Source organism: Tachypleus tridentatus, chromosome 1 (genome assembly GCF_004210375.1).
Source record: "Tachypleus tridentatus isolate NWPU-2018 chromosome 1, ASM421037v1, whole genome shotgun sequence".
NCBI lineage: Eukaryota > Metazoa > Arthropoda > Merostomata > Xiphosura > Limulidae > Tachypleus > Tachypleus tridentatus.
The window spans coordinates 152,409,446-152,437,406 of NC_134825.1; the positions used below are offsets into that span (position 1 = coordinate 152,409,446).

Sequence of the window (27,961 nt, forward strand, 5' to 3'; positions counted from 1 at the left end):
AAGTTAATGTGCACTATTTGATACTGATTTTGCATAATCACTATTTTGTTCAGTTGCGCTTCACTTCTGTTTGACTTTTTAACTCAGTTTTTGACACCTCTAAACTTCTGATCATTTGATGGCTTAATATATACTTTGCATTATCATAATTGAAGGCAACAGTTTTAATCAAAGCTCATATTTAAGGTTTAAAATTAATATGTTTGATCATTAGATCTTTATTAACATGCCAAATATTAACAAATCACACAGAAGGTTTAACATGATTTCTTCCATGTTTGGTGTCCACAGAGGTTGAAATTTTGGTCATACTTTTGCCCAGTTATTCTCTATATTTATTTTTATTATATAAACACGAAGTATATAGTCGTTACCTTCGTATAAGTTCTTTGCAATTTGCTCGTCAGCGATGTGGATCTCTTTAACCTTTGTTCGTGAACCATGCAGAACTAAGATATCAGTAGTCTTGTTTCATTGAATTTAAGCATAACTGTATTTAGACACACTAATTCGATTTTCTTTGTAAAAGTTGCTGCAGCAGGTTTTGTGTCAACCAGTGCTTTTTGTGATTTTCATGTTGGATGTAGGAACAGTGTCAGGACTAAAACTCTTAAGTTGTTAATCTGTTAAGATTCTTTAGTTCCTCTTTGACAAAACAAAACATATGACATAAATATAGGCTTTGCGAATACTTGTTTTCTTTTTCACCATTGGATACAAATGAAAAGTTTATGGTTATTTCCATTTGGTTATTGCTAGCTGTGCCTCTTTTGTAAAGAGGTATTTTGCTTTGTTTGGGTAAGTTTTCACCATGCTATTTATTTGATAGAATTTCTCTCAGAGCTGCGAAGATTGACTTAAAAAATATGTCCGACAGTTGGAAAGATGGTTTACTTGAAATATCTTTATCAGGTTCCACTATTGGTAATCCATATCAAGTAAATTCCTGTACAGAAATTTTCATTTAATGTAAAATAAACTATTACTATTCATAGTATAGTTTCCTGTTTTATTAAGAATATGCCCATTATAAGGAGTTGGGTTCATTTTTCTTATTAAAACTTTTACTGTAAGTGAGACTGTTGTCGGGTGAAGACAGAAACAGTTAAGTCAGAGTTATGAAAAATACATAAAACGATGAAGAAGTTAAGTAGACTAGACATATCCTAATTAAGTAAACTGGACACACCTATCCAACTTGTTACTCCAATGTGTTAACTAACTGTTGTTATATTTCTTAGGTTCGCCTTGTGAGCATGGAGGAATGTGTGTCAATACGCCGGGTTCTTTCACTTGCAACTGTAGTAAGGGTTTTACAGGGCCCAGATGTGAGATTAACATAAATGAATGCGATTCGAATCCCTGTCAAAACGATGGCACTTGTTTGGACGAAAGAGGTGGTTTCCGTTGTGTGTGTATGCCAGGTAAGTATTTTATTGACTTAGTATCGACCATTCGAGTGTGCTTGTTGTGAGAGCTGCTGTTTCAATTTCAAAAGGGTCAACTTCGCTTTGGAGTGTTATTTTAAACTACAGAGGTAGAGGACTGGTAGGCCTAAAGTTCGCGTCGCGATGCCGCTAAATACGCCTTGGACTTTTATCTGTGGCAATAATTACAAGCGTGATAATAAATCTTACTCTCTGGTGAAAAGGCAGACGAAGGTTTTTAGCGGCATGTTATGCTGACTAGCTGTCTTAAGTAGTTAGTTTAAAATTAGGGACAGCCATACTGGAATCGTACTATTTTTTAAATATGTACTTAATGCTTTGTCCATGTGAATAAAAGAGGCCATCGAAGTTGGAAATACCAGTACAATTTAATTTTTGGTGAGAATTTGATATTTGAATCTACGATTGTAGATAGGTGATTAGCTCATCAAATCTTTGTCCGGTTGGGTATGTGAATGTTTTCAGTAAAATACACATCGAATCGCACTATAGGAAACAATTCTCAAAAAGTGACTTTTGTGTTTTCACATAGGTTTGAATGTTTTAAGTTATACGTGTATAACTTTCAAGTACGATTAGTCATTGAAATGTGTGAAGGGAAACTTAAGTTTTTGTGCCGTTACATGAATAGTACTTTCCCTTGGAAGACCGTGTGACTCAACCGTTATAGTGTCGCACCGAAAATCCAAGGGCTCATAGTTAGTATGATGTTGACTGGAAAACTCGCTCTACGATTTAGAGTGGTAGAGACGTTACAAGAGAATTGGTCAAATTCAGCTTTTTTTTTATTATTATTATTATTACCCAACAGTTGACGGTGGTTGCTGTTAACTGCCTTCACTCTAGCCTGTTTAAAAAATTAGGTACGACTAGCGGGAATAGGCTTTTTGTTGCTTTGGTCGGAATATTTGAAACAAATTTTCAAGAATAGGAGCATGTAATCACAATTAAAAAATATAATATTAAGCGTTAGTAAATTACTCATTTTCACAAACAACTTGGATAATTTTTTTTTCCATGTTTCAGAGAGATATTTCGAAATGCTGGAATTGCAGTGTAAAATATCAAAGATGAAATTCAGATAAATCCTTTAACTCATTTCTTCCCTTCAGAAATAGGGTTTAGGGTAGTATGAGTAATTTAATTACTGTGATATAGATTTATTTGCCGGTTTTCTCGTCCTCTGATGAACTAATAGTGTGTATGGTTTGTAGAAGGATGGTACTGATCAGTTTTGAACATCGTGTTGCATGGTGTATTTTAATGAAAGAAAATAAGTGAGTAAAAAGAGGTAAACACAGCAACATATAAACGTTAAACGTAATTGGCTTTCAAAACGGGTATACAAGAACGACTGTCGTGACAGCTGTAACTTGAAACTGTAATTTGAGCTCATAATGGTGGAGTGATTATTTGAGAATTCAGTCATGTAAAAATGTAGGATGTAATTGCAAGATTGTGTAGTGATCCATCTTTATGCGTCTCTTCTTGGAGCTAACATTAGTAAAGATACTTGATGGTAACTTTAGCAAAGATTAGTGTGTAAAAGGTTGTGGACTTGCAGTGTTAACTTGAACCACATATCCGAAACTAGTTTTCCAAAAAGAGCACTTGGATTGCCGCCAGTTTATGCAATTATTCAAATAATATTCTATGTACAGTAAACTATTTTTAGCTCTTGTAGGCATTATATCTAAAATAAATTTTGTTATTAAGATGTGCAGTGTCAAAAGCATTCAGTTATTTCCTGTTGAATAGGCTGGTGTGACTTGTAGGTAAATACAAACAAAGCCTTGAAAGTGGTTTGTGGTCCATTACCGCTAAAACCGAACTCTGTACTATTGCTTTGTGGATGTGTTATAAGAGTGATGGTTAAATGAATTAGTGGTGGGTATTGTTGACAGGTAACCCTCGCTAGTATTTTAGAGCAAAATTAGGGACAGTAATGTGAAAATAGTTCCCAGTGTAGCTGTGCTTTGAACATCTGAAACAAATTTTCTTATTAAGTTAGATCGGACATGTTATGAAAAATTTATTGGGTGGTAAACTTAAATTTGAGAGTTATGACCGTATATTTCTTCATTTACATGTTTGTAGTTCGTGATGACGAGAAAACGCACTTGTAGAGAAAATTATGTATGTAAAAAAACGGCTGGTATGGGTAGAGAAAGCACTATCTAGAGGAGCGAACGTTTCGACCTTCTTCGGTGATCGTCAGGCTCACAAAGGAAGAAAGAGGTAACTGACCGATAGCTGACCACATGTTTGAAAGCAGTTGTGTAATTGAATGTGGGAAGGTGGAGGGCGTGCTTAGATGTGGGATTATATTTATTAATGAAGGTATAAAGGTGTTCTTTTGTATTGCTTTATTTTGGGCTTGAGTTGTTATATAAGTAAGGCAGTTACCTCTTTCTTTCTTTGTGAACCTGACGATGACCGAAGAAGGTCAAAACGTTGTTTGGTCCTCTATATAGTGCTTTTTGTACCCATACCAGCCATTTTTTACATATATAATGTTCATGAAAACATTTTCTCCTAACACATCACCGTAAACATACAAGGAAAATTGAATATAAATTTGTAATAAACATTAAAATAAAATTTAAAGTTTCTTCATATTACTGACCTCTCATTCAAATAATTCTACTTCTGAATATGTCCCCTCCAGGCGGTAAGTCTTCGGACTTACAACGTTAAAATCAGAGGTTTGATTCTCCTCAGTGGACTCAGCAGAGTCTTTCCTATAATAAAACACACACACATCTACCAACTCTCAAACAAAGAAAAGACAAGGGTATCGAAGTTATCTTTACAAACTGTAAACGTCCAAGGTTTTGTTAGTCTCATTCTGTAAAATATTTTTCGTTTATTGTTCTTTCGACGTATCCACCATTTGTGATGTGTACACTTTTCCTAGCAGGTTGCATGAGTGTTTTGTGCTTGTCAAGTGTAATATTGTACTTTGGAATGGAGTACGCTTTCAGTATGTTACACGTGGTAATTTGGGGGGGGGGTATAATGTTAACCTTCCCGCCTGTCTTTGCAGTCGTTTAGTAGCGTCATTATCTGTCTTTGTTTTTTCAGTCGTTTTAGCAACTTTTTACATACAGTAATCTATAAATTTAAGTAATACTTTTATGAAGCTTACTTTAATTATTTTATTGTGCATCAGTTTAGTCTGCAAACTGTAATAAAAGTTAATAAGATCTTGTGAGTCAAAAGCTACAAATTTGAGAAAACGAGACATACGAAACTGTTCTTTAAGGTTGACCAGTGCCCTCTTATCTTTTGTATGTTCAATATCACATGTTCTTACACGTTTACAAACTAGATCAGTTTGTATTCGAAAAAACTGTCGTAATAACAAATAAAAGTTTGGAGGCTTTACCCCTTTGATTTCTGTCATCATATACGACATGGGAAGGTGGTTAAAGTACTCAACTCGTAATCCGAGGAACAGGGGTTCGAATCCCCGTCACACCAAACATGCTCGCCCTTTCAACTGTGGGGGCATTACAAAGTGTCAGTCAATTCCACTATTCGTTGGTAAAAGAGCAGCCCAAGAGTGGGCGATGGGTGGTGATGACTAGCTAGCTGCATTCCCCCTAGTCTTACACTGCCAAATGAGGGACGGCTAGCGCAGATAGTCCTCGTGTAGCTTTGCGCGAAGTTCAAAAACAAAGAAAGAATCGTCATATATTGGTTATTCATGCGAAACGTGGTACCAGTCCAAGCAAGAATTTTGGTTTTAATGCGAGGAAGTTGTTTATTAAATGTTAAATAAACAAAAATTGGCGTGAGTGTCCCATTAAAGTATTTGAAATTAAGGTCTTGAAAAGCTCGTAAATTTATTTTATTTAGTTTTGTGTTCAGGAAAAATAAAACCAGTTCGTTACCCTAAAGCGATAGCTCAATGACTCGTCGAATGTCATTGCCCAGAAATGTATTGGATGACATTTATTTTTGATTTTTCTTAGAAATCATAATAAATAAAAAAAGGTGATAAAACGTTGTTGCATAAAGATAAATTTATAAGACTAAGAAATTATTTCTGTTAGTTTTAAACAACAAATTATTTTAATATATCTGATTCATGGTTTATCATGGCATGTGTACATAAGATGGTATAAATGTGACTTGTACTCCCTAGGTATGAACAGAATGTATGTTTTGTTGGTTAATTTGTTATAGGTACTTCTGATGAAGTTAACATTTTTGTTGTTGTTGAACTGGAAAGTATTAAGTGTTAAGTAGTTTTGCTGGCTTATGAAATGTTTGTGTTTAGGACGAGCGCCATAATAATAATAATAATTTGAGTGTTTAAAGTTCGTAGTCCAGGAATTTCGTTCATAACTCATTAGAATAAGGCTGATATGTTTATCAAACATTTTTTTCCCCTAACATTGAAATACAGCTGGTGTAAAGGAAATATAATATCATATTATACTTTCAATTCTCCTCAGTTATCCAGTGAGGTAGACCTCTTTTCGAAGTTTACGTTTAAAAAGATTCGATAACTTAACAGCAAAGATGTTCACTTAACTTGACAAGGGGGGAGGGTTAATATGATGGTACTTTGAGGGGGAAGGGAGGGTTGAATTAACAGAAGCTAACGGAAAAAGTTTAACTTGTTAATTTAAATGGGTAACTGTATATTTATACTTCTCGGATTACATCCTGGTTAAGCATACTTGTATCAAGTTCAAGAAGGCGTCATTTTACCATAGCGATGTATATAGCTGAAGTAGCCTGACACTAAGACGCGGAGTAAATTTTTACGCTGTGTAATTTTCTTTTAAATTTCAGCATGTATTTTAATTAGTGACATGGATAAAGAAATGTTTCAAGGGATACACAATTACTTATGGAAATGTAATTTCACATATCACCGTCTTTTGTGTGTACAAGTGAGTGCAGGTTTTGTATAGTCGGAATACTTGAAAGCTAGTTACATTTACAAAAGAATTTTATGATTAATGAGGCTTGCATATTGCTCTAGGAGTGAATGAAGGTAGAAAATGTGTATACATGCGTTGTTCGATGCGTTTGTTCTTTCTTTTTTCACATGTTATTGCGTTAGTACAAGCTTTTTTTTATGACCGATCACTAAGTTTGACGGAAGTTGAATTATCACCACTACATGATAAAACCACATTAATGTGTATGCACATGTTAGCTTAAAGTAAAGGAATGGTTTTGGTTGATAGGGCATGCATGAGAAGAGGGTGGTAACAGGAGGGGAGGCGGGAGCTATAACCTGCTCTGCAGGATGCCTGCGTGCTTTGTGTGAGAACCCCGGATCTCCACCTTAACTCGCGGTCTCCCACTTTATTGCTCGAGCCTGCAGGAATGTTAGCTTTCTCAAAGGAACGAACTTGTGCAGTTCACGGAGAGGTCACGACTGGAAGTTCTTGGTAGTGTTGTCCTGTTCACTACTAAACAACTTAAAGACCGAAGGCAGTGCGATTACATTTCGAAGTTGTTTTCTGATGGCATTGTTATGCCTATTTTAATAATTTAAGCCGATTAAAGTATTATTTTCAGACATAAAAATTAACGCAGAAAAGTAACACTGGATGAAAATACCTTGAAAATTGTGTACTTCATATAAGTCTCATGTTTGTAGCGACATAGGACACGTCTGTATTCATACGTGTACTGACTGACCTAGGCTTAATTCAGTGTAACATTAACTTAACGAAGCCAAGCAACATAATTAAATATAATAATAATAATAATAAAACGTGAAAGACAGACAAACAAAACCTTTGGATATTTTTAACTATTTAAGAAAAGTTTTAATGGATGGTATGTTTATGTAATGGCCGTTAATATAATCTGTGGTACTTTTACTGGCTGGAATGTTTATGTAATGGCCGTTACTTTAATCTGTGGTATTTTTATCGTATTCTACTAGACTCGAAACATTTTTATTGATAATTTGATACGACAGAAGTATGATCTTGTATCACTTTAATTTTAGAATTACTTTCTTGTTGCTAATTAAACACATTTATGAACTGTTGTTTGTATGTTTAACTTGCTTATGGGTCCTTGTCTTCGTTTCTTACAGGATCAGTTGTAATATATTAAACACACTCCAAATATAAACAAAAACATCACGACTGTAAACACGCCTGTGATCTCCTGTGTATGTAATGTTGAGGAGGACTGATTTCACACTTGTTGATGTAACGGGCAAAGAATAAAATTGCTTAGTAGTATGTGAACTATTTAATAATAAACGACATAGAAACGAGTCGGTGATTTAAAGGTTAACAGTTTAAGCAAGCATCTTCATGTATCCCAGCTATGAACTTTCAGCTGATATTTTTCGCTTTAATTTCCAGTATATAAGGGGAACATTTTTGCACGTTAATAATTAATTAAAGCACTATTGAGCTACATGAATTTACAGCGTCTGATACTACAATATCATTTGTTTTTGTTAAATGTTAGTAAAAATTCATCTTACATACTAAATAAAATAATACTACTACCTTTGAACAAGGTTACATTTACTGGTAAAAGTTCAGTAATGGAATTTATTCATCGTTAGGAAACTGAAAATTATTAACTTGCTATTTTACAGGCTACAGTGGAATACACTGTGAAACTGATATAGATGAATGCTTACCGAATCCATGTTTGAATGGAGGAATCTGCAATGACCTAATCAACAGATTCAAATGTCTTTGTCAAGTGGGTTTTATTGGAACAAAATGTGAAATAAACATTGATGATTGTGTGAGCCAGCCTTGTCGTCATGGTGGAACTTGTCATGATGGAGTAGCAGGATTTACTTGTGACTGTCCACCTGGTAAGTTTTTATACACAAGTATGATATAGAAACTAGATACCCTAACTGAAGATATAGATACTAGATACTCTAACTGAAGTATGCTCAGTAAGTTTTTGATGCATGAAATGTTTTTCATGTAGAACAATGTAATATAATTTTTTTCATCTGCTAGTATCAGCTTCCTTTTATCTCAAATACAGTTATAACTGGGTAAAGAATTTGTAACCACTGTACTTGGGGATATTATATCTCATTGCTGGAACAGATATATTTCGTTCAAGTTAGGGACTTGTTTAAAGTGATGACTAAAAATGTGTACTTTTTTTTTTAATCTAAAGAAAACATTTTTACTTTCAGTAACATGATGTATCACTGGTTGTTTAAATGGGTTGTAATTCAAATTGAAAGGCATATTTTTTCTGATGTTGTGTTTGAGTATCTACATATTTGTCTCTCATGTAGGATTATAAGTTAGAAAATATTTCACTTGCATTTTACTGAGATATTTTGATGCCTGAATTTTTCTTTGGTAGGTTTTACAGGATTTGCTTGTGAAACAAACATCAATGACTGTCAGTCTTCCCCTTGTCATTATGGAGAGTGTATTGATGGTATTGGAAGGTTCACTTGTAACTGTCATAGAGGTTATACAGGTATACTGTGTCAGACCCAGATTAATGAGTGCAGTAGTAATCCCTGCCAACATGGCGGTCATTGCGAAGATTTTATTGATGGATACCAGTGTCGCTGTCGACCAGGCACAACAGGACCCAATTGTGAGCACAATTTAAATGAATGTTTCAGCAATCCATGCCGTAACGGTGCCTCATGTGAAGATGGAATCAATTCCTATAGGTGTAGATGTGTTCCAGGATTTACAGGTGTGTTTGTTTACGTATTGCTGTCAACCAAATTTTCTAAACTATTAATAAGTATTTCGTGGCTCGTTGTATTCTGTTTTGTTTTATTAATATAATAATAAGTTCTTTGATTTGATCAATCCATTAATCATGTCCTTCACCCACTTTTTAATAAAATTTTATTTTAGTAACTTTTGTGATATACAATGTATGCTGTAGTTGAATTTGTCTTATACCTGCTGTTTATTTATTTTTGGTATTTGCTTACTTACAAGTAAAAAAACAAAACACATGAAGGCATCAGGGTAAGTTGATGTGATTTAGTAGTATTCACTTCATTTGTATGTAAATGTATATTAAGTTGCATATTCTTTACAAAGCTTCATTGATTATATTAGAATAAATCTATGTAAGAAACTATGCACTTCTAATTTAATTTTTTGTGAGTAGGAAGATTTTGGTAAGTAATTTAATGTAGGAGTTATTGTATACTACAAAGAATGGTAGCTTTGTAAAATGTTTCATGTTGTTTTTCATGTTAAAGGTGATTATTTGCAAAAAGAAAGTCACTTCTGATTTATATTTTAAAAGGTAATGCTTAATAAGGAAGATATATTAGTGTTTTTGATGTTTGCTCTGTTTTTTTACTATGTTTAAACATAAACTGAAAATTTCACATAAACTACCTGATATGTATCAATCCATCTTATATACAGGCTGAGAAAACAGAAATTATTAGTCATTTTAGGCAGTGATTTTTAAAAGTGAAGAACAGTGGAAATACACACTGTTTATAGTAAAAATTGCAAATCTAGTTAATTTTCAGCTATTGATGCAAAATGTTTTACTGTAGGATAACAGAAGTTAGACAGTAGTTTTGGGTATAATTTAAATTTCATGGATTATACTGAGTAAAAAAAATAGTGCTGTGAAGGAAGACAAAGTAATGTGTGGCTACATAGCTTGATAATATCAAGAAACCGCATCATTTTCTTCATGTGATAAAAAATCTTCTTTTAGGAATACACTGTGAAACCAATATTGATGAATGTGCAAGCAACCCTTGTGCTAATGGTGGAATATGCACAGATCTTACTAATGGTTTCAAATGTGATTGTCCACGGGGGTATTATGATGCTCGATGCCTTTCTGACGTTAATGAATGTGAGAGTAATCCGTGCTTGAATGGAGGGACTTGTGAGGATGAGGTTAACAAGTTTATTTGTCACTGCCAAAAAGGTACTTTAAGTGATTTTCTGTATTTGTTTTTTGTGATAAGACATTCAGGTATTGATGTGAAAGTACATATACATGTATATTTTTTTTTTCATAAGTTCAAACTAAGTAGTTCTGCATATGAACGATAAAATTTTATTTTTTACAAAAAAGTGGACATTGTTAAATTCAATTTTTAGAAAACTAATCTAGATAAGGAATTCAGAATTTTTGAAATGAATTTATTTTTGTTTTGCCCTGTTGACACAATGTTAAATGTAGAGAGGGAAGAAATATATTGATGTATTTTGGACTTTATTAAAAATATATTTTTGTGAATGTTAACATAACTGATTTGGAATCAGTACTGTGAAATGCTAGAAACCCACTCTGTGTGCATTACGGGAAATTTCAAAGAACATATAAACACCCAGAAATAAAAATGTGTTTGAAGAAAAATTTGGTACTTTTGTATATTTCTTATATAAATCAATATTATATATACACATTAGTTTGTTATAACCAAAAACAAGTTGAAACAAAAGTAAATTTAAAAAAAAAGCTTCACTAATTAAAAAGATCTTGGGGTGCAAGCTATAATGTGGTGTATAAAATGTACCCTAGGTTTTGGAGATGACTGCAAAGTAGGACTTACATTACGGTGGGGATACATCATCTTTCACTCTTTAATTTTATTTGCTAGTCTAACATGTAGAAATAAAGTAAATGAATAGCAATAGAAATAAAATTAAAAATAATAGATATATGGAAATTAGGAGAGAGAGATGTGGGTTCTTAAGCCCACATCATCTCGCATCTGTATCACTCTTCACTGCTTGCAGACAGTTGTGGGAAGGTGACTGCTCTCCAAAGTAAAGAAGAAAAAAATAATTGGAAAATAAGAAAAATAAGGTACTACCATCTGGGGGTAAATAAGTTAAATAAACTTACCTCTTGAAGTTATCATTTCAGACCCCATTATGGTAGAAAGGCACTAATTGGTAGCTCAGTAAACAAATTATACTAGTATGATGTGTCCAATCCAGTTATCTAAATTAACTAGTGTAATTCCCAACCACCACCTTTATAAGTCTACTGTAACAATCATGCTCTAAATAAGCCTTTATATGTGGTAAGGTGTACATTTGCACAAAGTAGTGCCAAGTTGTTAAATGATCTTATTTGTAACAAATACTGATACACAAATTTATTGTTAATGGATTTAATTAAGAAACTTTAAATAAAATTATTAAACTATTCTGGAACAAATATAAGAATGTTTTAAATAAATATAAAGAAATAAAAAATTAAATTTTACTAAACATTTCTAATAACTATTTTTAGTTATAAATAAGGTCATTTAACAATTTGGCACTCTCCTAATTTCTATTTCTATATCTATTATTTTAATTTTTATTTCTATTGCTATTCCTTTACTTTATGCAAGACTGGCAAATGGAGGTTAAGACTGATAGATGGTGTATTCCCACTGTAATGTGTGTCCTACTTCCACAGCAAACTCCAGAATCGAGGATATATTTTATATCTCACATTACAGCTTGTACTCTGGGATCTTTTCATTTAGTTCAACATTTTTTGTTTTGTTTTGGCTTGTTTTTGATTATAACAAACTTAATAATAATTCACAAGTTTGGATTTGCTCATTTTTAACACAATTTTTCCTTATGATTTTGTTTTAATTTAATTTACTTAATCCTATCAATATTAATTTTCTCAAAATATTTACATATGTATGATTTTCTTTTTTTGTTAATGGTAGATTTGTATAAATTGAAATTATGTTTATCCTTAGGTGTTTTATTTTTAATCTATTCAGTTTTATCAGTTTAAAAAAATTGTTCGTAGATCTTTCCAAATGAGAAATTGCAAAGTTAATGTTTTCTTTTTCTGATGTAGGATATAGAGGTTACCGATGTGAATTAAACATTGATGAATGTCAGTCCAACCCTGCCAACATGGAGGCAGCTGTCATGATAAACTTGCTTCTTATACATGTTCATGCGTGCCAGGCTATACAGGGAAAAACTGTGAGATTAACATTGATGACTGTGCTTCCAAACCATGTCGAAACAGTGGGTCATGCATTGACTTAGTCAATGATTATAAATGTGTGTGTGAAGTGCCCTATAGTGGTCCAAATTGTGAAACTGAACTTGATCCTTGTAGTCCAAACAAATGTAAAAATGGAGCAAAGTGCACACCATCCTCAAATTATCTTGATTTTGCTTGCACTTGTGAACTGGGATATACAGGTAAGTATTTATACAATTTTCCATTTAATTAAATAATAAAAACTATTTTAAAAGTAAGTTTTGAATATTCTGATTTGTTTTAATGAAAATAAAAAGTTGATTTCAGTTTCCTTAGCAAAGACAAACTGTGGTTAATAATATGAACACTGAAGAGTTAATAATTTTCTTGTTAAAGCTGTTTTTTAATTCTTTCATGCTAGTTTTTCTTGTCTTTTAGGTCGCCTATGTGATGAAGATATTAACGAATGTGTCATTTCATCACCATGTCGTAATGGAGCCACTTGTCTGAACTTAAATGGGTCTTATTTGTGTAACTGTGCTAAGGGTTATGAAGGTCGGGACTGTTTAATTAATACCAATGATTGTGCTTCATGTAAGTAAATTGTTAAATTTCAGTATGTTTTTGTAAAACCTGCTTAAATTTTAGTATAGTGTAGTAAGTAAATACAGAATACAAAATAAAATCTGAAGGTATGTTACTTAAGTTGTACAGTGTACCAACATGTGTACATATAAGGATTGAAATTATCTGTATAGTTATTATCTTTTATACATATGAAGGAATTAAATCAGATACAAAGGCATATTATACAGGAAACCAGTACTGAGTTTTTGAATGTTTTTTGAATGTTTTGAGTAACATTCTGATCTTCTGAATTACCACTGTTCATTGATAGTTCCATGTCAGAATGGAGGATCATGTCTTGATGGTGTTGGGGAGTATACATGTGTTTGTGTGGAAGGATTTGGAGGTAAAAACTGTGAAACTGACATAGATGAATGTGCCAGCAATCCTTGCCAGAATGGGGCTACTTGTAATGACTACGTTAATAGTTATACGTGTACTTGTCCGCTGGGCTTTAGTGGTACAAACTGTCAGACCAATGATGAAGACTGCACATCTAGGTAAATTTTTACTTTGTTACCAAACACTTATTTTTGTAAGATAACTTATTGTATAAGAATGTAGTAATCAGTATTTAAATTAGTTTCTCAAGTACTTATGTCTAAAACTAGAAAAAAATGAAGAAATAAATAAAACTTAGCTTTTTGCCAGAGTTGACAAAAAATAGTATATGACATGTAGTTCTGAATATTTTTATATGGTGTCATTAAATTTGTATACATCTATTGTTATCACATATAGAAATATTTTATAGAACATGTTAATACATGTTTATTTCAACAGGAAATATTTTATTTGTTTTTCATCTTGTGTAGAATAAGACTTAGAAATTAAAATCTAATATTTTAATTGGCAGAAGTTCTTTATTTTGTTGGTTGTCAATTCCAGTATATTAATTAAAAAAAGTACTTTTGTAATTGCAGTGGGTGAACTTTGATTAAAGTGTTTTATTTAATACATTTATTACACTCACAGCAAAGGTAAGGTAGTGTTAATCCTCTCTGTGTGGGCTTGATCGTTTTAACCATCTTTGCAACCATTACATAACCATGAGCAAATACATACTATGACTATGCCTGTAGTAAGTGTATTTTCATAAAATTTGACAAGTGTTTATTAAAGCATACAAGTGTTTTGTACTAAAAAGATATTGAATTTTCAATCAAGCATTTTTATCAGACTCTTTTGTGAATTTATAATATCAGTCTTACGCAGTCTCTGACAAGTCTGAATGTAAGGTAATTTTCATGTTAAGATTAAAAATACTTTTTTCCATCCCATAGTTTACAGATTTTATTTATTAGCCTCCTGTGCCTACTTAATGAATATCAAAAATTTTTTCTCAGTAAAACTGTTTTTCTGTTATTTTCTTAACCTTAATGCTGTGTGGGTTTCAGTTAGTTTGACCAGTCTTATAACCAACCCAAAAAATACAAATTAAATCTAAATTATCCCATTTTCTTTAAATACTTGCTGAATATTATAAGAGAAAAATTACAATTATTTATTCTAAATAGACTGAAGTTCGTAACAGTTTTCACATTTTATTTGTGTTTGAACCATTCCTAACTTAGTTAAACTTGCAAATAACCTAGAAATCACCCAGCAAATCCATGACTCAAGTTATGGTAGTGAATTATGTAACACACAAGTTTCGTACGTGCATACTTTGTGTATAATTTTTTTCATTAATGTTTTATTATCTAACTTAGTAAGGTCAACTTTTTTAAATTTTAGATACTTTTAAAAGAATAAAATAAATAAATAAAAATATACATAAAAACAATAAATGTAATACTTATGTGGGTCTCAAATTGTAGTTCAGTACTCAGAAGTATGGATAAAAAGTTAATGGTAATTTTGGCTAGGCTTGTTTTTAGTACTTAACTGAATTTTTATATTTTTCATGCATTCAGTTTAGGACATAAGTAATGTGTCTTAAAATATTTCCACTAGCTGGTTGAGCTGAACTCAATGATAACAACTTTGAGCACATGCTGCATAGTCCAAAATCTGTCACAAGAACAAGCTGGCATTATACACAAGTCATTAAGTTGAAATATCTCTGTATTGGTTATAAACAGTGTTATAGCAAACAGAGAATTACTGACATTTTGGAAAAAATAATGTGACAGAAGGGCATGGCATACAGGTTAGACTTTCTGGTTTTTGTCTGAGTAAAACAAGATTACTAAATGGTAAGATATCAGACTGTGTTTTAGCAGAGTAAATCGTTTAAATATGTAAATTACATTAATACTCAGAATTCAAATATGATTGAATAGATTATCTAAATTATTCAGTTTCAAGTGTCATAATGCTCAAAAGTAAAGTTTGAGAATGTTTGATCTCCTTTTGAAGTAAAGAAATTAAAACTTAAGTTGAAATTTGACATATTAGATATGTTTTGATTCCTATTGACAGACATCAATAATTAATAAACAGCTGAGTTTTGAACTTTAAGAAGTTTCATGACGTGCACAGTTTTATCATGATAAATTTTTGATGTTACAGGACTATTTAGTTGTTATTACTCTGATGCTGAGCTCTACTTGAAGTGTTGTATAAGTCATAAGGTGTATAAAAAAAAGACATTAGTATATGCTGACATTATTTTTAGCTTTTTCAACTCTTTTACTCTGATGATTATTACAGCAGGTGAACTTGTGAAAAAACTTCAGAAATGTAGGTTACTGTCTGTTCACAACTTTTATCGTTTAGTAATTATTAATTTTGGTTTACTAATATTAAATATATACACTTCAAAATTTAAGATTCACTGTGCCATTCATGGTAGTATCGTACAACATTCAGTACTGCATTTTTTTAAAATTCAATAAATTATAGCTTGTGAATTTTTTAGCCTATACCTGTGGATTTTTTCGTAGGTGTAAACATACCAAATAAAGTATGTGAGAGCTTTCTATTGTGAATACCTGAGGTAATTCAGTACTGCTAATGTTTTTTCTTGCTTTGTAGTTTAAAAGTTACTTTGAGAGTTTCATTAAGAAGTTAAAAATGTGTTATCAGAACCACTTAGGAAGTGAACTAAGTTATTGTGATCCTTTTATTTCAGTGAATGAAATGACTTTTAATATTGATTTTAGGTGTAATTCTTTCAAATATATTATTTCTACAATAGAATTTTCTCTTGTAGCTCGTGTATGAATAGTGGAACCTGTATTGATGAAATCAACACCTACACTTGTCACTGTTCGGTAGGCCACACAGGATCCAACTGCCAGTTTCACATTAATGAATGTGATTCACATCCTTGCTCCAATGGAGCCACCTGTGTTGACCATGTGGGTTTTTACACTTGTCACTGCCCCTTTGGATTCACTGGGATTCGTTGTGAGGTAGTCAGAATTAACATTTATGTGAACTTAAAGATGAGTCTTCATAACACTATGCAGTTACGTGATGTTCAGTGAGATTCATAAGAGTGATGAATAACTAAGTACTGGTTGTACTGAATCAGATTGTTAAATATATCTGTAGATTGGTGTTAACTTAAAGATTTGTTTATCAACTCTTTCTTGGAACTCATTAAACTAATAGTTTTGATCATGATATTTTAAAGTTTTTTTCGTAAGCAGCTTTATTAAACAATTGAGACTTTTTTTGTAAATTAAAAAAGTGTAGGTCATAAGTGTTTAATTTAGTTTCTTGGTGTATATGCTGATTAACTATATTTAAATACTTCACATGGGGCAGATTGTCTTTCACAGAATTACAGTTTTGGTTAGAAGAAAACACTCATTTTTATTTGTTTGTTACTTCTTGTGTTATATAAGGAAATTGAATTTTACCTCACACACACACACACACACACACACACACACACACACACACTAAGGAAATGTTTAGTAAACTGATGTGACTTTGTTAGCCATATTTGGAGATATTTTTGAAGGTTAAATAACATGCTTGGTTTCTAGTCTGTAAAATAGTTTCATGGGAAATAAAGAATATTATAGTACTATTGACTTGAGACTTAAACAAAATTGTTGTTGTGCTCCAAGCTTTTTTCTGTTATTTATTAATTTTATTAGTTAGTAGTCATCTCTTATAAGCTTTATTCAGAGACTTCTCAGGAATTTGCTATTTAGAATCATGTTACTTTTTCTTTTCTTATCAGAGAATATTTAGGCAATTTTTTTAAGCAGCAATTTATTATAATATAAAATATGATTAATTCTAGTTTTATACAGATACCTTGTTTTTAGGACGTTCTAACCATTATGTGTTGTCTGCAAATTTAAGTTTTTAATAGAGATATATAATGCATACTTGTTATTGAAATTTAATAAAACTAAACAGGCTAAATCATGAGGCTTTGGTTTTATTGATTTAAAATCTAATCATCTTAGGTTTTCGAAGTGAAGTCACACTTGTGTTATCTATATTGTAAATGTGGAAAAAGTGTGTACTAGAATGAATAAATGCACTGTATACATTTATGATGAATGAACTAATGTTAATTTTACTAATTATGTTTATATCATATCCTATAAAATATTTAACTTATAATAATTAGAATTTATTGATTCATCATTTGGGGTACCCGTGCTTTTACTGGCATTTTTAGCCATAATCCGAATAATATATCAAGGTTTGGGCAGCTTATATGATATGGATTTATCTTAAGTTCTCATATTAAACTGATAAAGCCACACAAATTTTCTTATGAGTTTACCCTCTTTTTGTTTTTCACAGACTTTTGTTGATTGGTGCAGCACCAATCCGTGTATGAATGGTGCTACTTGCAAACAAAGCAATAATACATATTGCTGTACTTGTAGTCCTGGTTGGACAGGAATGTTGTGTGATGTATCTATGGTGTCTTGTACAGTTGCTGCCTCACAAAAAGGTGAGTTAAAGGCTTAAAATAATACCTTTTCATTTTGTACAGTAATTTCAAAAATATTGTAATAATTTTGTATACATTTATATGTTTTAAAGTTTTCTGTTTGTTATTTTTATTACAAGTGTTAAATTTGAAATAGTTTAGATTTTACTTTTCTCTTAAAGCTTCAGTAACCAATACAATAAATTTACATGTTGTTGTCTGTATTCTTTATTATGTTATGCGAGAGCATAGTTCGTCATTAATGTGTTCTTTTTCTCAAAGGTATTGAAGTTTCAGACCTATGTAAAAATGGTGGTACATGTGAGAATATTGGCAACAGCCATCAGTGTATCTGTCCTGAGGGATATGAGGGAAGTTACTGCCAGCACGAAATTAACGAATGTGCCTCTCAACCATGTCAGAACAATGCAACATGTACTGATTTAATTGGACAGTATACTTGTACTTGCCAACCTGGTTTTCAAGGTATGATGTCTTTTGACCATAAGAGTTTTACTTGGGTGCTGTTATTTAGAATAAAGCCAGTAAGTAATTATCTAGGATAATTGGTGAGCCACTTGTTTCAGTTTTTGTGGAAGTTAAACATATTCAAAATACTAGCACTAATAAAAGCACATATTTGACTACCTTTTCTGAAAAAGTTTTATTTTGTTGTAATATGTTTTATGAGCCTTTGCTAAATAGATTGCAATATTTTGAGTTAGTAGCTATAAATTTACTTTATATAAGAATGGATATATGAAGAATACTTTGCTGATATGTTAATAAAGTATCAATAAAATATTCACGTTCTTTGCGTGATAGAAATAAGTGTAGCCATTATTATTAATGGTTTACTGCTGAAACCAATTAAACCAAATTATCTATGTTTTAAATGTTATTTTTATTACCTTTCTTTTAAAATTAGACTGACTTAATATGGTTTTTATTGCTTTGACAGGTGTGAATTGCGAATTTAACATAGATGATTGCGACCCAAATCCTTGCCTGTTTGGAGGTACTTGTCATGATTTAATCAACAAATTCATGTGTTCCTGTCCTCATGGGACTGTGGGAATTCTTTGTGAAATCAATATTAATGAGTGTTTTGAAGGTGCCTGTCATCACGATGGTACGTGTATTGATAAAGTTGGACATTATGAATGTGAATGTCCACCAGGTTTTGTAGGACCAAGGTAAGGGAAGACAGTAGATCTAGAAACTTGAGTGGACTGAAAGTCCACTTATCCAACTTGATAATAAGTTTTAAATATTAAAAGTTTAGACTTAGATTATGTTTAATAGTAAGGAGATTTAGAGTGTTAAATAATTTGAGGTAATCTTGGATTTAATTTTCTGTTAATAAAAATATTGCTGCAGTTACCTTTTCAACAAGAATATTGATACCATTTATATGTTAGAAAAGTAATGAGTATGATACATTATTGCTCAGTAACAAATATTTAGCTTCAGTTCACATTTTTATTAAAAAGGAAAGATTTGTTCTTAATGTTTTTAGTTGTAATTATCATAGAATTATGGACTTCATTTATTTTTCTTAAAATGATTAAACTGTGTCTATATGCAGACAAACTTTTTTCAAGTTCAAAATTAAAGTGAAATGTTAAATTAACTCATTCGGAAACGTGTATATTTAATATTCCAGCTAAAACATAACTTTTGTAAAATTTGTGTTTGTGTCTTGTGTTATATTGTTTTTATTTTCTTAGATGTGAAGGTGATGTCAATGAGTGCCTGTCTAATCCTTGTACAAGTCCTGGTACACAGGACTGTGTTCAGTTAATCAATGACTTCCGTTGTGAATGTAAGCCAGGATATATGGGTCGTCATTGTGAAACTAAAGTGAACTTTTGTGCCTCCAATCCATGTCTTAACGGAGGAGTATGTAGCAGTACACAGTCAGGTCATACATGTGTCTGCCCCGAGGTGAATAATACCTTGTGCTTTATTTGTGTGTGTAGTTAGTTTGATCTTTAGAAATACCTTTTAGACTGTAATTTTGTAAAAAAAACATTGTGTTAATGTAACCTTAGTTTTAATGGGCGTGAAATGGTTTCTGTTAAAATTTATATATTTCTTGCTTTATTTTGCTATTATCTCACACTTTTGTTATTAACAGAAATTTATTTGACCTGGTAAAATGACCTTTATCATATTATTTTATGTTTCATAGGGATTCAGTGATAAGGCACCATTTTTATGGTTTCTAAAAAACAATCATTGTTGTTATTTTGTTTTTCACTTTAAATGTTAGTGTAAATTATCACAAAGTTACAGAATTTTTCATTGCTAATGTGTAAAAACAAATTCTCCATCTTCAGGGATTCTGGGGTGACAACTGTGGTTTGACCAACACCACTTGTATAAGTAACCCTTGTTTGAATGGAGGTCAGTGTCGTCCAAGACGAGGAGGCTATACTTGTTTATGTCCTCGAGCCACAACGGGAAAACACTGTGAAACAGTTAATGATGGTGAATGTCTGTCACCTCTTTGTCAAAAGGATTCTACCTCTATTGATAGAATAGGTAAAAGTGATCTAATATTTATATACATTACACTGAAATATTTCTTACCATTGTTTCTCTTATTTGTGAAATGTAGGTTCCAGTAAAGAATGTCCAGTTAGAATATTTCTTCTAAATCTTACCTGTTGAAGACTTAAGATAATGAGACTTAGCTTAATAACAATATTTATATTATTGGTTGCCCAATTCACATTCATAGATAAAACACTCAATCATTTATGAGATACTAAGCTAAAATGGTATGGAAGTATGAAAGTGTCTTCAGGGAAGCAATTGTAATGAAATTTAAGAATGTTATCATGCAAATAATTGTTCCATCTATGAGTTTCCAAAAGGAGTAATAAGATTTCATCCAATGTTTTCCTTATTACAAAGTATACAGTTCTGAAACCTATGATTATCATTATATTTAGCTATATTTGAACAAAAAAAAAAAAGAGGAAACTTGTAGATTGCAAGGTTTTGAAGTAATTGACTAAAATAAAAATTACTTGTGTTGTACTTGCATCTTTTTTATTTATTTGTACCAAGTTTCTAGTGATGTGTTAAGTTTTACATTTTTTTCATCATTTAGCTAAAAGTTTTTTTTTCTGCTTTTTATTTCGTTCTTCATTTCTTTATATGTATCACAAATGTGGTTTTGATAATATCTTCCGATGATAACTTGGAAAACCAGTGAGACTTAGAAGTATTTGTATAGTTACTAGGTAACACAATTTATTTTTTGTGTTAAAGACCAAATGTAGTCAGAAAATTTTAGTTGCATAGCAGATTGTCCCATGAACAAATGTTCTAAATATTTCTCTGTAAGTTATGAAAAGTATGTAACTTGTGTAAATCAAGCAGTTTTAATGCTCTTGCAGATTTTGAATAAAATGTGGAGTAATTTGAATTCAGATAATTGTTATAAATGAAATTCAGATTATTTTAATAATCATGTATTAAAACAGGAGTACATTATAAGTATCACTTATTGCATCATACCTGGTCTGTAATTTTCACCTGTTTATAGTTGCATTCATATGTAATATTGAGTGAAACTCACTGAAATAATTGGAATATAAATCTGCATGTATCAAATTTTTATGTTTTCACTAATTTTTTACAATAATAAGCAATACACGTAGTTAAGTGTGGATTTACCTGAAAAAAATTGTTGGATCTTATTTTTGCAGTTTGGAGGATCTGTCAAGGTATATGTTTCTGATTAAATATATAATAAACTGGGAACATAGACAAATAATAATACATAATAACCATCTGTTTATGATGTTTAAAAAGGAATAAGAATCTTGTAGTGATATTCTTATGTTACTGAAATCTGTAGATAAAGTGAAACAGTGTGAGCTGAATGGATGTAAAAAGAAGGCTGGAAATAGACACTGTGATGATGAGTGCAATAGTTATGTGTGCAATTTTGATGGCGGTGATTGTTCGTTAGGTAAGAAATACCCTTAAGTATACAGATATAAATTAACATAAGTATGCTAAAAAAAAAAAGTAGATTCATCATCTTGAACAAATAAAACTTGTGTATATAATCAAAGCAGGTATAGAAGAACATATCTCATACTTGACCTATGAATAGGAGTTTCACATATTAAATGATGATAAAATTTGAATTTAGAATTAACAGTAATCATAAGTGTTCAAGCTTTCAACATCTCATATTTATCATTCATTGTTTGCAACCAGTTAAGGAAATCTGTTAAACAGAATAATATTATTGGAGGTTGCAACATGTGAATTTTTCTCTGATCAGTATGTTGTGAAATACATGTATAAATGATATTAAGAAATATAAAACTTGTGTTGAGATGGAATTTATTAATTTCTAATATCTACAGCAGTACCAATAATAGTTCACCAATTGCTTTCACATATTTTATAACCTTAAATTTCTGTTGAAATGAAACCTAGAAATGAAATTAAGTTTTTCTTTATATTACTGTTTTTTGTTTTTTTTCCTGAAGACACAGCAGTAGACAGAAGGAACAGAGTATTAGCATTATCATATGGTTAAAACAATGTGCATTGATACAAATATTAATGGGAATTTCAGGAATGTAAAAATATGTTAATTTTTATTTACACATACTAAGATTACTTTAACTGTTTTATATTGTGGGCTGGGTGTGACCTTTTATTTAGCATGCTGTACTGTGACAACAAGTGTCCATGGTTTACATCTCATTTTGGCAAATTTTCGTTGTACCTTTTAGGGTTATGACTACATTATTAAAGTGAAAGTCAAATCACACTGTATAGTGTCCATGAGTTAATGGTTGGTGTTGTTTACTAAGGTACTATTTATCTAAGCCGTTAGTTCAAAATTAGGAATGGTTAGAGCAAGTACCTTATATGTAACTTTATACAGATATCTGATTCAAAGAAATTTTAAAGTGTATTTCAAATATAAGTAATTGTTGGCAAGTGTAACCGAATATTTTCTGTTGTGTTGTGTATTCAGTAATGTGTCATCTCTTTCTCCCATTTCTTCTTCTGGAGCTGTGTATGGCTTGGTGAGTAAGGCACTCAACTTATGATTTTAGGGTTGCAGGTTTGAATCTTCTCGCTGAACATGCTTGCCTTTCAGCTGTGGGATCATTATAATGTAATAGTCAATCCTATTTTTTTTTATTGGCAAAGAGTAGCCCAAGAGTTTATGGTGGGTGGTGTTGAATAGCTGCCTTCTCTCTACTCTGTCATTTCAAAATTAAAGATAGTTAGAACAAATATTTCTCAAGTAGCTATACAAAAAATTCGAACTCAATTCTTCGTGAACAATTCTGTCAAACATTTTACAATACATAAACCATTATGAACCGAAGAATACTTAAAGAAGTTAGGCTGAGGTTAGTGGTAAGTATCTTGCTGAGTAAAAATATCCAACACATATCTTTCCAGTGTGCCAGAGTAGGCATTATATCTGGCTCTCAGGTATCACTTTCACTTTGTAGACATTTCAGCATAGGTAGTTGGTCCATAGTTCTTCCTTATGTTTATGCTGAGTCACTTCTTTGTTGTTAATTTCATACTACATTTTGTAAGTGGGATGCTTTATTGACATATTCTGGTGTCAGAGATGTTAACATGTATGCGAGATATAAAATGTTTGTGGCCATGTGAAGTTAGTGGATTGCAAGTTCTCTGCATCTGGTTTTGGTCGATGAAGATTTACTTTTCTTCAAAGTTACTGATTAATAGAGAAGTAGATTATGGCATTTTCAAAGGTACTAAAACATGTATAACAAAAATTGCACATGGGATATTTTCTTTTAAAAATGATGATCCATTTAGTTAGAGGTATGGTTTCTTCAAATACTGTGAGAGCCTGAAAAGCAAACATTTGTTGAAACCAAATGTACGAAGCAAAGCACTAGGAGCACACTGTGTTGTTACATAGTTTCAAAAGGTAATTGATCTTTCCTTCATTCTTCTGGATATCTATAAATTTAGAAACTGAAACATCTGGATATGCATAACAGAATTTTTACATTGCTTTTCAGTTATGAACTGTGTATTCGTGTTTGTGGTGTAGCCTGTGAGAAGGTTTGAGATATGAGCTATACCAAGCATTGATTGTTGTAGGTTGGCTAGGGTATTACTCTTAAGCTAACTTCGAGATTCTGTTCAGATTGGTAGTGTTGTCTGCATCGTCAACAAGGAACTAAAAGTTTTTTTATCAATCATGTCAAAAGCTTCTTATTGTTAAAACTGTTCATGGCTAGAGGCATCACACAGAACACTTCCAATAGTGTATAAATATGCTTTAAAGCCTAGCAATCTATCTTTGTCTCACTGCCATAGAATATGAACACCTCTCTCAATTTCCTTGTGCTGATTTTACCTCATTTATATGTAAAAATACATCAGCATAAGGAAATTGAGAGAGATGTTCATATTCTATGGCAGTGAGACAAATACAGGTTGCTAGGCTTTAAAGCATATTTGTACACTATAGAATGTGTACAATATGTGATGCCTCTGCGATTTTTAATAACAGGAGGCTTTTGCCATTTTTATTAACTTTCTGGAAGTTTAACTTGTTATGATAGCCATTATACCTGCAGCCACAGTAAATCCTTTAGAAAACTTCTGCATATTGCTTGGGAAAAAAAATTTTAAGTGTTTTCTTTACCAGCAAGATAATAATCAATTATCCAGACTTTTACTGATACTAAAGTACATAAGTGCTTTGTCTAATATAATGTATTTCCATATTTTGTATGCTTGTAAAGTTTTCAATAATTAAGTCTTTAATTTCTCTATTTGCTTCACAGATAGCATCTATCATTTTTGTATACCTCAATTGAAGTGAATTACCCTGTTAATAGTTTCAAACCAGATTCCCACTTTAGCTGTAATGTGTAAGACTGTTGTATAGTAACTTGTTTTTTCCCAACTGACTGATGCTTTCCCTTACTTTACTGACATAGTTCAACATTACAGATATCATTTTTGACAAAACACTGAAAGTGTTATGTGTTGTATGCTTTTGTAATTGTAAAATAGGAAATCTCCATGTTGTGAAGTTAGATGTAGCACTTCGAGCATGGATCCTGTTATAAGTGTCCCCATATCACATTTCAATTAAATTACAAGAAAAGGACAAAGCTTTTAACCAGTTTAGTTTTAGGAATGACCAAGGGCCAGATAATTAGATATTCAAAATGTCTTTTGGATAGTGAACAGTTCTCTGTGTAAATAAATGTATAAAATAATTCATACTTAATTACTTTGAAAATAATAAACAGTAAGGAAAAATGTGGAATTTACATAAAATTACATTTACTCAGAATCAGGGGCATAGATCATGGGGAGATGAGGGATACATCCCCTTTATTTTAGGTGGGGGATATGGTGCATATAATCATCCCCTCCTACAGTTTGGTCTTTTAAATTTTTTATTGCATCACAGGCCTACAAATTGTGTTTGTTCTTGTGATTCTTGTGTTCTCACCACTCGAATTACATAATTAGGCCTAGATGTAGGCTTTTTCAGTAGCTGAAATGTACATCTTTAACATAGGCATGCTTCTAAGCTTTTTGATCTAAGCAAGAGTTCATAAGTATCAGTCAGTAGGCCTAAGTATACATGCAAGGATTGCAAGCACTATCACAGAATCTACCTACGTCTTATACATAGTGTAAGATTAAGTAACATTTTTATCACAACGGATTGAACATAGCATGAAATCCGAAAATATTACTCCTAGTCGTAAACTCCTGTGATCTAGATCTGGCAGGCCATTTGTAGCTTGTAGCTGCACCAATCTTATGTGTATATTGTGTGGTTTTCCTACACCATTTGTTCTTATGCATGTCTAGCTGGTTTTATTGTCGAACACCTTACTCTCCTTAGCTGCCGAAGCTGCTGACCATAGTGTATGTTTAGTGCACAGTTAATGACAGGTTTGGGCTGCTCGGATCCAGACGCGTCCTACATCAACCCCTCCACTCTCTTTAGTCTGAGCTTCGATTTTACAACAGGGCTCATTTGACCTGTGTTTGTGCCCCTCATTAATCCATGAAATTTCAGATTATCACCTCCCTCTAATAAAGTGCTAGTGCTTTATGGTAAAAGAACAATATATTCTCTTATCATAGATAGTAAAAATATTGTACTTCCTTGTATAATTAGACACAAAAGGAGCATTTCAACGGCCTGAAGCCTCTACTCGAATTCTATTGCTAGTTTTTGTTTAAGTTTTTAACTAATAGATGTGCTTATAGACATTTATATCACAATGTGTTTGCCTTTTGATGAGCTTAAACAGGAATATAATATATTTGTGATTGTTTAAGTATTTTTCGAGAAACTTGCAATTACTTGTGTTGTAACTAGCACACATTATTGTCCCAGTGATGCCCAGGTGGTCAGTCGGCTCTGTAGTCACTGTAAGGTTTGTGTGTTTGACTTAAATACATTGCACAGTTCAGTCCTACTTCAATTCTGACCTATCTTCATTCCTTGTATGTTAGAGTTTTTTAATAAAGACTGTATTTTAGCCTGTTGAGTTATCTGGGAAACAGATTCCAATTATGACAAGCGTCTGAAACTTTCCGATATTAGACAGTTCTGCAAGCCAGTTACTAGTACTACAAGTGACAATGCAGATGCAGATAATCCAACAACCGCAAGCAAAGAAATAGAAACTTGACCTTCAGAGGAAATACCATGTTCATCAGAGGATGAGTCTGAAAATGCTTGTGCAACTATTGCACATCATGAAACACCAGATAGTTGTGAAACAAGTTTGTGCAGTAATGAAAATTCTGACACTCCACAGATAGTGTGGAAAGCCATATCATCCAGACGCACAGCTAATACCACGACAAAGTAAAATCTCAAAACATCAACTTCCAGGGCAAGTGGTTTGATGAGTTCCCATGACTGCACTTCTACAATCAGACTCAAAAAGTCATATGCTTTCATTGTGCCAAGGTGGAAAATAGAGTCCTTTTTACAGGGAAATTGGAGAGGCCAGTGGAGTATACCTTCATATCCACCGGCTTTTGCAACTGGAAAAATGCAAAACAGAAATTCAACGAACACCTATCCTCCTCCCAGCACAAATTTGCTATATCTCCAGGTGGTTCACTTGATGCAACTCCAGTGACTGTCCAGCTACATGATGGAAAAAAGAAGCAGCTGTAAGAATGCAAAAGAAGTTTAGCCAAAATATTCAGAAGTTTACGTTTCTTACTGCGTCAAGGTTTAGCATTACGTGGACATACTGATACGGAGGGGAACTTCCTGCAGTTAATGAAGCTTCTGAGTTGATGGCCTACTTGTCAAAGAAAACCACATTCACATCACCCCAGGCTCAGAATGAAATAATGGAGATATTCAGCCATCAAGTACTGAGGAACATAGCACACGAAGTGTAGCAAAGTAAAATCTTTGCATTAATGGTTGATGGCACTCAAGATGTTACAGGTGCCAAACAGGAAGCAATATGTGTACGATACATAGATGAGAACCTTGATGTCCATGAGACATTTCTTGGTTTGTACAGTGTTTCCAATACAACTGGTGAAACAATATCCTCAACTATACTTGATGTACTGACTAGACTCAATTTACCACTGTCAGGATTAAGAGCATGAACTTATGATGGAGCTGCTAACATGAGTGGTGCATACAGTGGATGCCAGACAAAAATAAAAGAGAAGCAACCGTCAGCTTTTTTTTCACTACAGAGCACACAAGGCTAATTTAATAATGCAACATGCAGTTGAAGCTTGTGAATGTGTTAGATTCTATCCAGCGGGTACATGAACTTGGTGTCTTGCTTTAGAGGTCAGGCAAATACAAGACAATCTTTGAAAATATTGTATAGTCAGACAGCCACAATGATCCAGTTAAATACATCTGCCCACTGTGTTCAACACGTTGGTTGTGCTGCGTATCTGCAATTACATGTGCTAATGATCACTACAGTGACATTGTTGATTCTTTTTCTGAATTAGCAAATGAAAAATCAGATGTAGCAGTGAAAGCATGAGGTCTGCTGGACAGGTTTGACAAAGGAAAGACAGTTTTAGGATTGAT

The 27,961-nt window shown here is 32.3% G+C and overlaps 1 protein-coding gene across 1 annotated transcript in view; it reads left to right on the forward strand.

Annotated features, from left to right (window-relative positions):
• Window positions 1-27,961, forward strand: part of LOC143227428 (uncharacterized) — a 97,484-nt gene that overhangs the window by 55,089 nt on the left and 14,434 nt on the right. The window contains 15 exon segments of the mRNA XM_076458880.1: window positions 1,242-1,424; window positions 8,041-8,268; window positions 8,784-9,131; window positions 10,131-10,349; window positions 12,243-12,287; window positions 12,290-12,598; window positions 12,816-12,971; window positions 13,276-13,504; window positions 16,162-16,363; window positions 17,724-17,877; window positions 18,139-18,342; window positions 18,818-19,052; window positions 19,587-19,803; window positions 20,199-20,403; window positions 21,731-21,844. Of these exon segments, the coding sequence (XP_076314995.1) occupies window positions 1,242-1,424; window positions 8,041-8,268; window positions 8,784-9,131; window positions 10,131-10,349; window positions 12,243-12,287; window positions 12,290-12,598; window positions 12,816-12,971; window positions 13,276-13,504; window positions 16,162-16,363; window positions 17,724-17,877; window positions 18,139-18,342; window positions 18,818-19,052; window positions 19,587-19,803; window positions 20,199-20,403; window positions 21,731-21,844 (3,048 nt within the window).